This window comes from Notothenia coriiceps, unplaced genomic scaffold (assembly GCF_000735185.1).
Source record: "Notothenia coriiceps isolate Sejong01 unplaced genomic scaffold, NC01 NC01_scaffold00019351, whole genome shotgun sequence".
In the NCBI taxonomy this organism is placed as follows: domain Eukaryota; kingdom Metazoa; phylum Chordata; class Actinopteri; order Perciformes; family Nototheniidae; genus Notothenia; species Notothenia coriiceps.
The window spans coordinates 277,827-295,381 of NW_011352052.1; the positions used below are offsets into that span (position 1 = coordinate 277,827).

Here is a 17,555-nt window from a genome sequence, read left to right on the forward strand (position 1 = left end):
TGCTACTGAAGTTGAAATGTTGAACTCAGAGTAGGAGAAAAAACTCATTTTGAGAAAACGACCTTTAAAGATTGCAGTGTGGCGCTAGCGAAACCCTCCTGTTCTTTGGATGACAGCTTGCGCCTCGACGCACTCCGTGAAGGTATTTCATGTTCGGGGTCATTTGTTTTTTGTATAACCTTGCTTCGTGCAAGTGACAATTGTTGTTGTCTTCTCTGTGAACTGTGTGTTTCGCCGTTCTTTTGCCCTTTTGAGATTTAAATTTCTAGCGGAAAGCTAACCAGGAAGTGTTTTAGCACACCACGTGACACATCTGAACGAATCACGTTGTCAGAAGTTGACACCAGCCAATGAGATTTCGTTTCTTGGTTTAAGACCCCTTTGTACTTTCACGATTGGTTGCTCCTTACAAAGGAAATGACCATATTTGGATCCGATGAGATTGTGCAGGAGAGACGGAGCTTTCCAACGATTATCTCTAATGACATGGTGCAAACAGTGGTCGCGGTACTTTATGTTACGTTAGAATGCTAACTTTTGGTGAATTTAGGAGAAATATACAGACGCAAATAGACAAACTATAGTAAAATAAACACTTACATATGTATTTCGTACGTTTTCCTTCCAAAAGCCTGAAAGAAAACATATTATGGAATCAAAATAGCACAAAATCTCAAAATTGACCAGTGCATGAAAAACGATGTTTTTGCCTGCCGTGTCTCGCCTTTAACAAACAATTTATGCGGCTCATATCGCTGACAGCCGGGCCGGCCCTGCACCACCTTTTTTTCTTTTCTTTTTTAAGCGGCCCCCCTCCCCACTTTTGGTAGCACCCCCTGAGAAAATGACTTCCCGCGGCTATGCAAGTCTCACCCTTTGAGAGTGAGAGTTACGCAATTTAACCTCTGCACACGCCTCACGCCACACTTGCCATTTCACACGCTTTTTTCCCCCTCTCACTACTTTATAATTATTATTTTTATTTAATGATATATTTCCATAACTTGTTGCTTGAGGCCTGCCGTAGTTCGAGTCGGGACAGGGTGAGCCCGCCCTATTCTGCCCCCGATTGGCTGACCGAGATATGTGATAACCAATCATCAGCCCTCGAGGCTAAATCTAACCAACCCAACGAAAGGCACCACGTATACAAGTTTTTACAAATATCTTTATTTTGATGAAGTCAACGGTGGGTCTGACTACGTGAGACTTAACGTCACACAGGCTGCTGGTGAGCAGTGTGGCAGGTTGCTGGGGTGGGTTTAACAACAAACAAGCGTGACTAATAGCAGTGTTAGTTAAATCATCACGTATTTGCGTGTGTGAGCTAATGGATATTTACTATGAGCTAAGGGCATTTACAGTACTGTACCTGTGCTGTTTGCATTTCTGTCTAATAAAATATTCAATCAATCAAACAGTAACATGTAGCTATCTTTTGAGACTGGATCATTCATTCCTTAACTGTATACTTCAATTTCTGTCTGATGTTTGTCTGTTAGTTTGAAAGTCTGAAAGATGTCAGGTAGACTCTTGGCTCTTGTCACATTTTCTTAACATTTTCTTAATAGATTGTAAAGTTTAATGACCACATCTGAAAAACAACCAGTTTCAGCTACATTACTTTACCAGATCAGTTTCCTAAACTTCTCCCATACAACGGACCTGACGAGCGTGACAAACTGAGTGAGGAGTTTCTGGACTACCAGTCCATGGACATTGCCATGCCCGAAGACCCAGACACGTTCGACATTGAAAGCTTTTGGGGGAATATAGCATCAATGAAGAATAAAGTAAGAATTATTCTGCCCCCTTTGAAATACCCATTGACGTAATCAACTTAACTTATACTGAGTAATTAGGCTTCCTATGTACATTTTTCAAAGGTGACCGGTATGAGCAGATTTGGGAGGCTCTCTCGTATCGCCAAGTTGGTGTTGGTACTTCCACATTCAAATGCTGATGCTGAACGAGTGTTCTCTGTGGTGGGACTGAACAAAACCGAAACAGTTTGGCTCTTGATGGAACTCTATCATCCATCATGACTGTGAAGATGGCAAACCTTGAGCCACAGTGTTTCAAATGGGAGCCCCCTCCCTCTGTCATCAAGGCATCACAATCTGCCACAAACACCTACAACATGAGACATGTCATGTAAACCAAAACACACAAACAAAGACATGCACTTTTTTTATAATATATATTATATATATATATATATATATATATTATTATTCTGGTTCTAATTTTGTTACACTTAAAAAAAAAATGCACTAAAGGAAAAGGCTTCTATTCTTTCTTAAAAGGCTGCTATGTTTTCTTTATATTGACATTTTATAAATAAATGTATTTTATTTGTCAAACTTTTTCTTGTTACAATTACTTTCATTTCTACTTGTGCTGGTCAATTATTAACACTATATAAGCATGAGGAGGCCGACAGTGCAGGGAGAGCAGCTGGCATGGGGGTGAAGACATCACAACAGTCTTAATGTTCATTTAAATTGAGATATTCCTCTAAATCTACATTAAAAAAGGCCAAAAAAAATTCGCTTTCGTTTTGTAATGGTAATGGTATTTATATTGCACATAGCGATGGTGTGGAAGTTCTCAGTCCCCTTTACTGAAGGGTGAAGAGTTATAGTTTGATGGCCAGTACAATTAAGCAATAGCTCACGACAGGCCGTGGTATCTGCTCATTATATCACAGCTAAGGGGCGTGGTTTGGCCCGACGCGAAGCGACCGGACTTCTTTCTGCAGATGTGAGCGCCCTTAACAACGGTCAATAAGTCCTTGCTGCACATTATCCCTTACATGTTTCCATCTTAAGTTTTGTTAGTTAGTTAGTTTCGTAATGGACGTAATGTAACAGTTGTAACGGTTGTAGCTTTTTCTCATACGCGGAGGGATACTGACTTGTTGTGAAAAGTAACTACAATTCTACTCGTGATATAGGCTCATTATATCAGGGCTAAGAACCAATCAGATCGCTTGATTTGACTTGTCCGTTTTATAACAATGTATAAACAATGTTTCCCCGCCAATGCTTTTTTAAAGAACATGTATGGCCTAGAAAAGTAGAAAAAACTAATTCCAGTTTTATTTTTTGAGAGGTATTGGAATAAATGTTTTAGCCTTCAACAAGTATTTAATTGAAGCAATGTTAGAAGTAAAGAGGGCAAGACTACCTTCAGAGAAACTGCAATTCATGGTCACAAACCAACATGTTGGAAACTCCTGGTTTAATCTTTAACAGATTATTGTATTTTATAAACTCATCATGTGTTCTTTTATTTGAAATCTTATTTTTAAAAGTATCTTGAGTCAAAGTACATGTACCCAATAAATGTACTTGAATATATATATATATAGATATTCCCTTAATAAGTACAACAATGTACAATGTTTCCCCGCCAATGTTTTTTTAAGAACATGTATGGCCAAGAAAAGTAGAAAAAGTAGAAAAAAGTTCTCCTGGTTTAATCTTTGACAGATTATTGTATTTTATAAACTCATCATGTGTCCTTTTATTTGAAATCTTACTTTTTAAGGTATCGTTATAGGTCAAAGTACAAGTACCCAATAAATGTACTTAACTATAATGCAGAAGTCAAAAGTATGGTAAAGGTCAATAAAAGACTATCTCTAGGCCGTTAATAATCATGCGTTACAGCAAGATGTTCTTATACCTCACCTGAGAAGAGCAAAATGCCAAAAATTCTTCTATCCATGGTTTGCAATTTCTATAGGAAAATAAAACACACACAAAGAAAATTCAACACTGATTATCTTCAAAACAAATGAATGGATGATTAACTATGACATCATATAATTGTGATGAAAAAACGTACCTGTGATGAAGAAATCAGACGGTCTTTACAAGAGAGAAAGCAGGGAGAGCTGCACAGACACTGACTTAGTAGAGTACTGCGCTCTTTATTTGTATGTAATGAATGCGAGTTACTTAATCCTCCTTGCATGAGGCGTATGTCCTCTAGCAATGCAAAGCACATGGAAACAGGGTCGCTCTGTCGGGACGGATGCAAAGGTTTTGCAAAACATAAAAGGTTTCTGGGACACGATTTAAACTAGTTTTTTTATTTCAAAAACGAATCACCAGGTGAGACACACAAAACAAACAAGACACAAACGAATATGCTAGCCAAACATGCTAGCTGTAGCATTATTCTCATTACATTTTGTATCTTAAATTGTAATCAGCATCCCCAATAGTCTTTGTAATGTCAATGAATGTAATGTAAATAATTCACTCAAAAGGCTGCAGTGAAACAACAATGCTATGCTAAGCCTGTAGAGTCCATAGCACCACACAACCTTTATTATATATATATATTCAAGCACATGTTTGATGATTAGTTTAGGTTTGGCATCATGGCGCACAATTGTCCTGGATTGGAATATTATTTTTCCTTCATTTGAGATCTATCTTCTCTCCAACTAGGAAATAGTTTGTCTATAGTTCGGTAGCAACAGTTAAACATTTCCCATTTGGCCTTAAAGGTTCAAATGTCCTTGTATTGAGGTTGTGGTTCATAACAATCTTAATTGAAACTGTTGGTGTACGTACAGTAGAAACCCAGACACCAATACAACTAGACCAAATGTTACATTCTCAATCCGTTCTGTTGGTTTCTTGAAGCACCAGAAAGCAGTCAAAGCCTCAACATTAAGTCTCATGGTTTACCGCTTTGATAACCAATGGCGCTGTATTCTTCCCATCATCAAAAACACCCGGGCTGAAGAAGGGGAAGACCCTCTCGGAGAACATACACCCGGTGAAGGTGTAGATGTGAGACCCGGCCTCCACGTTGAAGAACGACACGGTTCCCTCTTCGTAATCCGTGAACACTCCCACCGTCTGAGGCTTCCTCTTCAGGGAGATAAGCACCGAGGGGGAGTCCAAAGCTCGGTACTCTTCTCCGTTCCTCAGACGCACCGTCCAATAGCCGTTCTCCGGTTTGGAAGTGATCATCCCCTTCCTGTTGATCGACTCTTTGACCACGCCAAGGTCCCAGTAGGTCTTTGGCCCAACTGCAACCTGATGGTCAAAGCAAGACTGTTAAACACCTGAACTTTTGAGAGAACATCCATAACATTCATCTGTCTGCAACTTGTATATATTTCAATATTCCAATGACTTGTATATAGACTCTCCTTGCACTATTTCTATTGACATATCTACACTGTAGTACAAATGACAATAAAAGACTTGAATCTAGTAATACAAAATGCTTTAAAAAGTGCCCTAAATAGACCACTTGTATAATGTTGGAAAGGTCACTGGTTAGATTCTTCGTTCCCTTCTCTCGAGTTTTATCCAAACTTGTATCTCATGTAATTAATGGAGGGAATAAATGAAGGAACTGGAGGAGCCTGTGACCTAAGATCGTCCATGACATATCTACACTGTAGCTATGTACACATGACAATAATAGCCTTGAATCCTTGAATCACATTTGATGGGCTATCTTGCACTAATGTCCATTCTCAAAATATTGAAGTGACTGTTATTTATATTGATTGTTGTGTTTTTATTTAGGTCTTAATATGTAAAAATGTATCTTTGACTGTGTATGTACACATATTTGCACACATATTTTTTTTAAATGTTATATACATTTGTATAAATAAACGGAATTTCGATCTCTCTGTCTGTACACACAAACTGGAAGATTGCCAATAAAGTTGACTTTGACTTTGAATCCTTGAGAGAAGATTCTGAAGGTTCATTCAACAATTGATCCATCAACCAAAAGGTTCCTGACCTCGAAGTAGAACCTCCCGGACAGGTAGCCTCTCTTGCTCACAACGCAGATAACGGGGTCGAAACGTTTGGGGTTGTCGGGGACGATGTGTAGAAGCTCGCCCCGACCGCCTGCTTCCCGTCGGCTGACAGGACGATGTTTGGATGGGGCGGTTTCTGGGTCTAAAAACATCAACTAAGGAGATAAGACGGAGAAACGTTTAATTAATAGAAAGGAAACTGCAAAAAACATCACTTCTGCATCCACTTGCTGCTACTGATTGAGTCTGTTTCTGTACACATATAGTGCAGTCACTCTAACACGGACTGATCAAACTTTTTACAACAATAGTACAGATTTTAATCATAAATAAACTAGGATCGGAGAATTTCTGACTTCACTCCCATAATGCTATTTCTCTTAAAGTGGACCTATCATGCTATATTTGAATAATATATTGTAGGGCCATACCTATATAAGGCATATTTATACGTTTTATTTTTCAAAATACCAAACAGATCATGCATTTTATCCATTCTTCATTTCACTCAATTTAACACAGCCTTTCATGCTCGGATTCAGTGAGAACAGCACCATCTGGTGGCCTGAAATATGTACTACAGCGTCTCCAGCGCTTTCGAACGGCAATGTCCGTGGCTGTCTCCTCCTGATTGGTGGAGTTGGCCCAATAGCCGTAGCGCCACCGTCCTGACGTCAGAAAAGTGTTCAAATATGGATCAGTCTGTATCAGATCCGTTGCAGCCCCTTTTTAAGAGATTTGTGTATGGAGGAAAAGAGAGAGGGCCGTGTTTTCTGACTCTTGGTGAGTTCCCTGACACACAGGGGACACATGTATAAATGACGTACTAAGGTGCATTTTGCATGATAGGTCCCCTTTAAGTTGAATATAGAGTTCAAAACCAAATATTATGCATGTTGTGGTGGCATGGTAAATGTTTACATTGCAAATATACTTTTGAACAGCCAATCAAGAACTGACCTTCGCATTGGGGGAAAATAACCAACAGGATAGTACCATTGCCACTGCGATCACTTCTACACTATGAGTCATTTACCACTTTTCTCCATACATATGTTCAGACGTTTCAGGAAATTAAAGTATCTTTGAAATTATTCAGGTGCCATAAGGGTTAGTGTGTAGAAAATGGGACTGTTTCAGTGATTGCTTTCATCCCTATTATCTCGGTTTCCTCAGGTTTCTGTGACACAACCACAAGTGGGCAGCAAAGTCCTGCCATATTACTTTAACTAATGTATAGCAATCCAGTATGCCAATGTGCATTTCACCTAAACATGGCAAGCAAACATCGATTAAAGTGAGGTCCTACCTGCATATCTGTGCATCTTCTTCATCTCTGCCAAGAAGATAATGAGACATTTTAGATATGGAATTGAAACAAAACTTTAGAGAGGCTAAATGAAGACATAAGTGAAGCACATTTTCTACACTTTACCTTCTTTCTTCAGACTATTCAATTCTTTACTCAGAGTGTTGTCCAGTTTAGACACGGCTCCCCTCACCGTACCCACACAGAGTTCGGGGTGAATGCCGATCTCCATCCACTCTTTGGTGGGTGGAGAGGACATAAGAGAGGGTGACCTCTATATGAGGGAAACACGGTGAAGAAACGTAAATGTTATCATGGTGAAAAAGGTGTTTATGAAGCTGGAACCTAAAGATCCAGTAATAACCGTTTCTTTGGGTGGATGTTAACCTGTAAGACGTGCAGATGGTCCTCCGAGTCCCTCAGCTCCTCCAGCTCAGTGTTTCTCCTCTGCAGTTCAGAGACTTCCTGTTTCAGATCACCAACGAGCTCCTCTGTTCTCCTCTCGGCTGCTTTCTGCTTCTCTGAGATCTCTGTGTTGACTTCAGTGTGTCTCTCGTGGACGCAGCGAATCAGAGACGTGAAGAGACGGTCGCTCTCCTTCAGCTCCTTTTCTGCGCTCGTCTGGACCGCCATAAGAAATGTAAACATTAATATGTTACATTTGAAAAAAAGTGTTATCATGCTCATCAGTAACTTGCAATGACAAAGCCTCTCTATATGGTAGAGAGTTTGATTTAAGTGAAATCAATGGCAGATATGAGTTATTTTATTCAAACAAATACAAACATGTAGGCATTTAACTTGATTAGGACTCACGTTGCTGAGCTTCAGACAGTTTTTGATCTCCTCCACTTTCCTCATGCGCTCCTGGATCATCTGCTGAAAATCTGCTTCAGTATTCTTTATTTTTACCTGTTTTAGGAAGAACAGAAATTGAAACTTTCAGTCGACAGAAAGTACGTTTTTCACCAGCAGAACGAGCAAATGAGACCATTGGACGAACATGTAAAACAGAAATAGGTAAATATGACTAATTTCATGACTGACTGTTTGAACATTACACGCTTAAGTTCAGTACCACAGTTAGATGCCTTTAACAATATTTGTAAGGTCACCATTCCCCCAAAACAGGTGTAATCCTAGAGAGCCAATGCTGAAAGGCCTCAAAGCGTCACTCTCCTTTATCTCCATCAGGGGGATGAAGTCCAATTGTATAAAAGTCTATGAGCAACTGACTCTACTTCTCACTTGATTTATTACCACAGTAAAGATTTTCCTAATTACTTTATAGTCTTAATAGCTTGTTCTAACAATTCTTCAAAACAGCATGTTGTCCATTTTTAGAGAAGTAAGAGTCCTCGTCACAGTTTAGAATAAAATAGACAATACAGTCAGGTCTGCTTATTAGGATAACCTTTGCCTGTATGGTCATGGTTTGCGTCTTTGCATTGACTTTCTATAACTTGATCAATAACACATAGTTGTCTCTGAANCTTCCTCAAAGGAGAAGGTGTAGCTCCGTCTCTGAGACCGGAGGGGAGAGTCGTCATTTGCCGCCACGTGTAGTAAGTAACACTGGTCTTGCTGTTACCGAAGCCAATAGACGTGCAGGCCACCGCCCACCGTGTGCCGGGGTACAACCTCTTTTCCTAGGGGTCACAACGACAGGTGGCTATTCTCGAGAGACAAGATTTCACTATCGGACCTGGTGGTCTGGAGCCGTGTTGGAGGGCTATTGGAATGGGGTCAAGGACGTCCACTGATTGCGGTGGAAAGTCAGCCCTGGGGTTAATGGTTGCCTTCTAGGCCTGGACTCCCAGTCGATGTCTCCCTGGGTGGCCGGTGTCTCCCTGACAAACAACAACGGCGTTCCTGTTGCCGTTCGGACGGGAGAGACGATGTCCGTTGGTAGTACGACAGTGTGGTCCCTCCTGACGTCAATTTCGGATGAGACCTGTATGGCTCCACGGAGATCTTATACCTTGTAAGAAGGTCTGGAGTTGGACATGGGACCAGTAGCCAGACCCGAGGCACAGTAAGAGGACGACTAGGGTGGGTATGACCGTGGTAACACAAGTTCACAGTCCTTTGGGTTCGTTTTGGTTTCGCCGGAGGAGGGACGTCCCTTGTCAACACTAGTCACTCCCCTTTTTGAAGGTCGTAAAGCGTCCTGAGGTGGAGACCAGGGTTGCTGCCGGTGACATGTCCATTACAAAGAATCGTCTCCCGGCTTTCCCCTTTCTACCAAGTCTGTCGGACACCGGTTTCCCGAGGTCTAATGTAGCACAGGGTCAAATGTCCCGGTTACCTGAGTGTCCTGTGGATGCCACTAGTCGTCTAGGGAGAACGTCAATACCCTTTTTGTGTGGGATAAGTTGTAAGACAAATGTGTTCAACGATGACTTGTAGGACGTTCCGGGTGATTATTACCTGGCTAACGTCATAAAAATTTAGTCCGTACTTATGAAAAGAAAAGGATAAAGTGAAAAGGAAAATTCAATGTTGCGGATTTTACATGAACTGTAATGTTCGTTTTTTATATTAACACGGTACCAATCAGAAAAACTTGAACGACCCGTATTGGAAGGCGGGGGGGTTAACGTACCCCTCCTGTTCCTTTTCCCCAGTGTTCTCCAGTTTAGAATCTCGTGTGAACATGTTCTTTGTTTTGAAATAACACGGGTTTGTTCAGGACCGAACCTGTGGAGATGTACTAGATGTTTTTACTTGGATTTTTTCATTAGAGGGTACAGTGGATGTTGTAAGCGAGTTCCCTTTTCGGAATCCCGTTTCGACTGTACCAATTTTCTGGTGACTTTTTTTTTGTTTTTTTGGATTTCTGTTCGTTTGGACTTTCTTTGTTAACTGTACAGCCCAATGTGGCGAAAAATTTATAGGCGTCTGAAAACTGTATTTCCAAAAGTAGAACATTAACGGTCTCTCGTATGACCAACTGAAACATTGAACACCTTTATTGCATATAGTCACATTACCAACATTTCGAGATAAATAAGTCGACCGTTTACTTTTGTTAGTATTCTAGTCTTGCTCTAAATAAGTGTTTGCTCCGACCTATGTGTGATGTTTACTCTAGACACTCATTTTCTCGAGACAGTTAAATACTTTGTTGTACAATTGTGTACCAAGACAACAATTGTTTATTTATAGGTTGATTACGTGTGTCGTCAAAGGACAAACTTGTACTCGTCGAAAAAACACGAGTTTGGTAAAGGGGTGTCGTAGTCATTAACTTGTCAGTCACATATGGGGATAGCGTAGGATGTAGTTAGTAGGTAGCTAGGTAGATAGATGATAGATAGATAGATAGTAGATAGATAGATAGATATAGATGATGATAGATAGTAGTAGATGTGGTAGATAGATAGAGAGTAGTAAGAGTCAGATGATCAGATAGTACCATTCCTACGAACGACCATATTTCGTGTAAATTTGTCAATTTGGGTGAAAATATTTCTTGCGTCATTGGTTGCGTCTGAGCCATATTACAGGTGTCGATTGGTAATGATTGTGTTGATGCCCAGTCGAAAAGGTTGTACTGATTGTAAGAATAGTATCAAGAACTATGGTTGGGACGTAAGGCCTATGTATGTGTGGTCATTAGTAAAGACAAACGTTACTTGATCTGGGTGAACTGACGCAAAAAAAAGAGGAGTGGGGATTTCATGGGTTTACTCCTTTCAGGTGCGGTCGTCGGACCTCCAACCGTCCTCAGGTGAGGGGGTCGGGACCAGGGAAATTTACTTTAGTACAATGTCTTGTGTACCCAACTAACAAACCTTACAACTAACAAACAGGAGTCATCACGAGTTAGCCTAAACGAGAAATCAAGGAACCTTTTGTAATCAAAATTAACGTTTCCTCCCGTTCAACTGTAGGTGTACGCGGACAGTTTAGGACTAATTGGAGTAAAGACGGTTGTTATCAATGGCCTTAAATATAACTGTTGTCCGAAGTATTGGTTTGGCGGCGATAGTCACACGGTACGTAAATCTGTGGTATTTTTAGATATTGATTACATACTTTTCTCAGAATGTGGACTCGGCACGGTCCATAGTCAAACGTTTTAAGTGCGTAAAGATTCCCGTTCTCTGGGTTGATGGAGAACAGCATGGACATGGAGGTGTTGGCTATCTCCCTCTCTAGGATGAAATAAACTAGATACTGATTTTCATGCAGGTCAGGGTCAAATGCAGATAGGGAACTGATCAGGGCTCCAGGAGCGTTATTCTCCTCCACACGTATATTATAAAATGACAGAGGGAACTGTGGTGCATTGTCATTAACATCCAATAAATGCACTGTTATTGTTTCGTTATCAGATAAAGGCGGTGTTCCTGCATCTCTCACAATCAGTATAATGTCATATTCAGGTACTGATTCACGATCCAACGGTTCAGACACTATGAGCTTGTAATGCAGGGGTCTATCAGATGACTTATTAAGAATAAAAGGCATGTGCTGATGTATGGATAAGCTTACGTTTCCATTATCACCGGTGTCTCTGTCACTCAAACCTACCAGAGCAATGACACTTCCCACGGGGATGTTCTCATCCACCGTGTTTTTTACAGACTGTATGGTAATTTCAGGATAATTGTCATTCATATCTGTCACGTGGACGACTACTTTACATTGTCCCAGCAAGGGATGCGTCCCTTTGTCTCTTGCCTCAATGTGCATCTCATAAAATGTCATATCTTCATAGTCAATAGTACCCTTCACAGTTAACTCCCCTGTGTTAGGATTCAATGCAAATACATCTTGTGTTTTTTCTGACGTGTAAAGGGTGAATGAGTAGACGATCTCTGAATTCAGACCCTCGTCAAGATCTGTGGCGTTGAGCTTCATCACTAAGGATCCAATCGGGGAATTTTCTGTCATATTTATTGTGTAAGTCTGCCTGTCAAATTGAGGAGGATTGTCGTTTGTGTCTTGTACTCTAACAATAATATTGGCAGTGCCGGAGCGCACAGGGACCCCTCCGTCCACAGCAGTCAGTATTAAATTATGAACAGCCTTTTCCTCTCTGTCTAAAGATTTAGTCAACACCAAATCAACATATTGAGTTCCATCACTGCCCGTCTGAATTTCGATGGTGAAATGTTCACTGACACTGAGTTTGTATGTTTTAATTGTATTTTTGCCAACATCTGGATCCACACCGTTGGGCAGAGAAAATCTCTCTCCCGGTGTTGCTGATTCTGAAACGTCGAGCTCTACTCTGTCTCGTCGAAAATGTGGAGCATTATCGTTTATATCCGTTATTCCAAGTTCAATGTTGAAGATGCGCAAGGGGCTTTCTATGATAACATCAAGCTTTAGAAAACAGGTTGTTTTTGCCAAACAAAGATTTTCTCTGTCCATCTTTTCGACGATATACAACTCACCCGTCTTTTTATTGACATCTAGATATTTTTTGCTATGAAAAATATCAAGTTTTACCTCTCGCTGTGCCAAACCTCCAGGCTCAAGTCCCAAATCCGTAGCGAGATTAGCCACAACGGAACCACTTTCCATCTCCTCCTCAATGGAGTACCGTGTCACTGACAAAGCGCTGGGCCATACCGCAGACAGGACAAAGAAAGTGGCCAAGAAAATCATCCTTCCTTCTGCGGGGAACAATACTCCAGATTCTAAAGACGTGTGTTGGTTTTATAGATTTTTAAGATAGGGAAGAGAACATGTCTTTGGGTGTTAAATAAAAAGTGTATCGTCCAAAAAGCTGTGTCCTGCATCCTTTACAATTGGGTGTGTCAGGACTTCCAGCAGAGAGATGCATTGTGCTTTAGTCAACAGTGACACCATGTGACATAGATCAGTAGCTGTGCAGTTGAATCAATTATGTTGCCTAAGAACTGGAAATAAAATATAGTCTCACAGTTCAGTGACATTGAGCAGGATTTGAACATGTTTAAATAATAATTGTAATTTATAAAGGCTTCCAATGTACTTTCTGGATAAGAATAGCAGTTAGGGCCTATACCAGACTGCATACATTATATTATGTTGCCATACACGAGGGTCCCTGACAGATATCATAAATGCAGGTTCATTTTAAACTATAGACCCTTTCCTTTTATCCAACATCAGGAAAATAATAAGACATGGTTGGATCAATTTTGTAGCAGTTAATGTGCTCAATATTTGCTGCAACATGACTTGGCACATCAGGAGCATGTTATTTTAACATAGATATTTTATCGAGGAATAGGTGAATTCAAGTGCAAGTTATTTGTGGCATTTTTAGCAACAGTGTGACTAACATACTACAATTTTCTTTATGCTTTTTCTTATTTATTGTTTTTTTTTTCTTTAGTTTTGTTTATTTGACAAATAATTTTATTATTAATTAATGTACATGCCCAGTGAAAAGAACATCAAAGATAACACAAGATAGTCACAGAGCTTTTTTCATCTGGTCCTTGTTGTTTGATGTTGTGAAGGTGCATGTGATAGCCCTTTCTGCAAGTGGAGGTTAGCACTCGTCAAAAGTTCATAAATAGGCTATGAGCTGCATATTAACAACATCAATGAATACAATCTACAGCTTACTTTCTGTTTTCTTCATGGCCTTCCTCTGGTTGCTCAGCTGCTGTTTAATAGAAATGCAGGTCATGTGAAATGTCTCTTACATTTAATGGGAATGTGTTGCCATAATGCCTTTCAAAGTTTGTTTGACCCATCGAACCAGGGCAGTCTCTGTCTATTACCCTTTTCACGCTGGTACAAGTTTTTAGATTTTAGACAAGAGATGTAGAAAATTGATTGGTGGATGTTAAATGATGAAATTAAGTTGTGTCTACATTTAAATTACACAATGGGCTTTACACAATTTTCTTTTTCTTTGAAATATGACCAGTTCATTAGAAGCCACATCTCAGTCCGCCTTGGTCATTGCAAGTATCAGGCCAGCCTAGTTATTGATGTATTATTAAACCTCAGATTGAATTAAACAAGATAAAAAAGATGAACGGATTATTCCCGGGCTCAAAACACTGCAACCTTGTAACTGTAACCTTTTAACCTATAACGGTGGAAACAGTTTATGTCATGCAAATTCAATTCAGTTCAAACTCAAATCAATCAAATTAAAATAATGTAACCCTAATAGTAACTTTCTGTTTCTGATATGGATCATACTTAGATAGACTCTGTGAGTACAGTTGATCACTAACATATTACATGTCATTTGGGAAAAGGACCTGATGGCATGAGTGTGCTCCATTTAATAATCTGTATTGCGTTTCTTACAGCATAAACAGTTACTTTATTTAGCATGATATTGTAGCAAAAGCTAGTGTTTTTAAGGATAAAAACACAATTAAGTAAATGGTTTATCTAAATATGAACATGTTGTCATTGTTTCAGTGACTACTGCTTCTTTAGGTGCACCTATAGTGGAGTAGAAGTATAAAGCAACATAACATATCCACACACAAAGCAGTTGTAACAAATGTGTGCTTAACTACTTGTTTATTAAATATACTACACTACTTTCCACCACCAGCTGTATGTTGGACCTTCTAAGTCCTTAGGTACAGTAGCTCATTTTGGATGTAAGGATCTGATATTTAACCGACTGTGGCCACATGATTCCTCCTAGAGACCAACAGACATCTTCATTATTCACAAATGTAGCCACTGATGAGAGATGAAGGCAATACAAAATGTGTCCTCCAGCCCAAGTTTATGATTATGTTCTAGAGGTGTTGTTATATATTGTCTGCTTTCTCCTTTAGTTAGTGCAACACAGCACTCTGAGTTGTCTCATCTAAATAGCAATGTTGAAGCTGTTGCTTTGTAATTCTTGTTTTGGTGTCTGTGACGTATTGGAGATCTCAGTCAGCCTGCTTATTTTTTTATCCTGTAACGATCTGCAGACAGATCATGTTTGATACTTTGAGCCCGAACACAGACATGGATCCTTTGACTGTTCCAACCTGTAAAGAGCTTAAAGGTCAGAGGTGCAACACCATGCCTGAACAGCTTTCACTGGAATAATCCATCACTTCTGATTTTGATACATGCTATATTGAGTTTAGAACAAACAAGGCAACTTTTTACAGTGTGAAAAGTCACAGAAATCGAGGGGAAATATTGGGCATAATATGAGGGGGTTGAGATCAGTGAACAAAGTCACACAAATCTGATGAATTAGCAATAAAACAAACTTTTCAAATACAAACTGAGAAGTATTACCATCCTACGTCACTAGGGTGCGACAAAGCACCAGGTTTGGTTCAGGTTAAATAATAAAAGCATTGTTATCCTACACGATCTGGGACGGTGTTCTTATAGTCTCACACAAAGAAGAGCCTGTGGGTTTTTATTTGAGGAGACGAATCTGAATAATATTGTATTCAATGTCCCTAAATCAACACACACCAAAATAAAAAAAATAACACATTAACTGAATAGTAATTTGCTGCATGTAACATAACTGTGGAAATATTTATAGATGTGGTTGCTCTGTGTCTGTCTCAAAAAAGAACAAGAGAGCTGCACGCTCCTCGGCCCCTCCCGCTTCCACTCTGTTGTTTTTGTCTCCCCAAATGAATTCAGCCAAGCATCATTTTTTTCTTGTCTTTTAGAGTTTTGGATGACGTCATTGTAACCTCCCAGTCTGACACACCCTGAGTACAATGCAAAAATAATCTACTCTTCCAACCTAAGACTTTGGTGTGCCGTCTAATGATTGTTACTCCTTGATGCCATCTGGTGGAGAAATCTGTTCTAAAGTCAGTGTTACAGTATGTTGCAAGATGGTGCATATGCTCATCATAGTCACAGTCATTGAGAGTGGATATGAAACATTGATGCATACAATACAATATCATGCAGCTGACTGCGATTAATGCTAAAAATACGATTACACTGAATAAATGAATTGACCCACCACGGTCAGCTGCTACGTTCAAATGCTTCTATCAATCCATAGAGATATTATATTACATTGTGATACTCGCACAGGGTCGTAATTATTACTTTTACTTGTAATAGTTTATAAGTTTGCAGCAGTTTCTTTAGTTATTTTTTTATTTTTTATAATTGCATGATTGCTGTGACAGCGTTTTTGTTTAGAAAAATCTGAATATGTCTCCCACAACTGGCCTTAAAAAACTTGATTGATTTAATGTGTTAACTAAAGAGCTGATGAAAGTCATGCAATACATGTTGGTTATCAAAGTGTTAAGGGTGGCTTAATTTGCATTCAAGATTCGTTTGCGTGTGTCCGTGTCATGAAGAGGAAGAAGCGTGCCTCAAAAACATTACATTCAACTAACTGCACCTGAGTTCATTGAGTAGGGTCACATGCGCCTTCTGGTGGACGAATGGATACATAGCATCTGGTTTGGAAAGAAGCACTGTTCAAAAACTATTTCAGCACTATGGCCATGGAAAGCTGCCAATGCAAATGACCCACATGGTTTAAGGATGTGGGGGATACGACTTGCCCTTTGCTGAGTATCATGTTGCTGTAAAGATAATTTTATTACAATAATTTAACTATTTTCAACAAAACACTAAGTATAACATATACATAATGTGTCTATGCTATGTAGCTTGATCCCCATGTCCAAATTATTGAAAAAAATCTAAATTTATTTAAATAAAAAAGTATTCTTTTAGCAGATAGTAAGCATAATAATTCTGCCCCTCTGATTCCTGAACAGAACTCTATTCCTGACTCATCTGAAAGTAAGCCAAGCTGGACCTAAATACGGCTGCCCCCTCAGCCGTCCCTGTGGATCACCTTACCGCAGAGAAGGTTAGCCTGCTCCCCTCCATGCTCCCTATGGACACCCGTTTCCTTATTAACAGGATTATTTTCAGTCTGAGCCATACAACGACCTAATTACCCTGCTCATTTCTGGCCAGTGGCCAGCTCTCATCTGTTGACTGTATAACTAATTCCCTGAGAAGTAAGATGTAAAGGGCACAGAGAGAGAAGTCATAGGGTCTGTAGCTCGCATCCAGGTGTGGCATTTGGAGCTGAGCCCCCCTCCCCCGGATGCTTGTATGCGTGTTGGTGGTCTTAATTAAAGTGATATTTCGAGAGAGGAGGTTCTGTTTGTTCAGTTAATGAACCCCACAATTCTCTGCGGGCAAATGGAAATGCAAGCACTCCAATTAGCATATGTTAGCATTTTACTATGTTTATTCCTCGCTGTGGAAAACAGCTTACCAAGGCGAAAAGCTTTTTACCCTTGTAGGAATAGCTGTGGAACTTTTTCACCCCAGAATAATTGACTCGAGCTAATTAAACATAGATCTGAGAAACTTACATCTAAATGCTTTATGCGTGTAGATAGACCAAAGCTGTGATTGAGTGTGTGCATCAGTGAGCGTTGGTAGGGTTAAAGGCCTTGAGCTTTAGGAATAACACTTGCATGTTTCAAACACATACGAACGACAATA

The 17,555-nt window shown here is 39.8% G+C and overlaps 1 protein-coding gene and 1 pseudogene across 1 annotated transcript; both read right to left on the bottom strand.

Moving 5' to 3' along the window:
• Window positions 1-4,083: 4,083 nt before the first annotated feature.
• On the bottom strand, window positions 4,084-9,123 carry LOC104951906 (uncharacterized; annotated as a pseudogene).
• Window positions 9,124-10,749: 1,626 nt separating this feature from the next.
• On the bottom strand, window positions 10,750-12,879 carry LOC104951907 (protocadherin-10-like). The gene is made up of 2 exons (XM_010778643.1): window positions 11,157-12,879; window positions 10,750-10,767 (listed from the first exon to the last, which is right to left on the bottom strand). The coding sequence occupies exons 1-2, from the start codon at window positions 12,735-12,737 to the stop codon at window positions 10,750-10,752; spliced, it is 1,599 nt and encodes a 532-aa protein (XP_010776945.1). The 5' UTR covers window positions 12,738-12,879.
• Window positions 12,880-17,555: the final 4,676 nt, after the last annotated feature.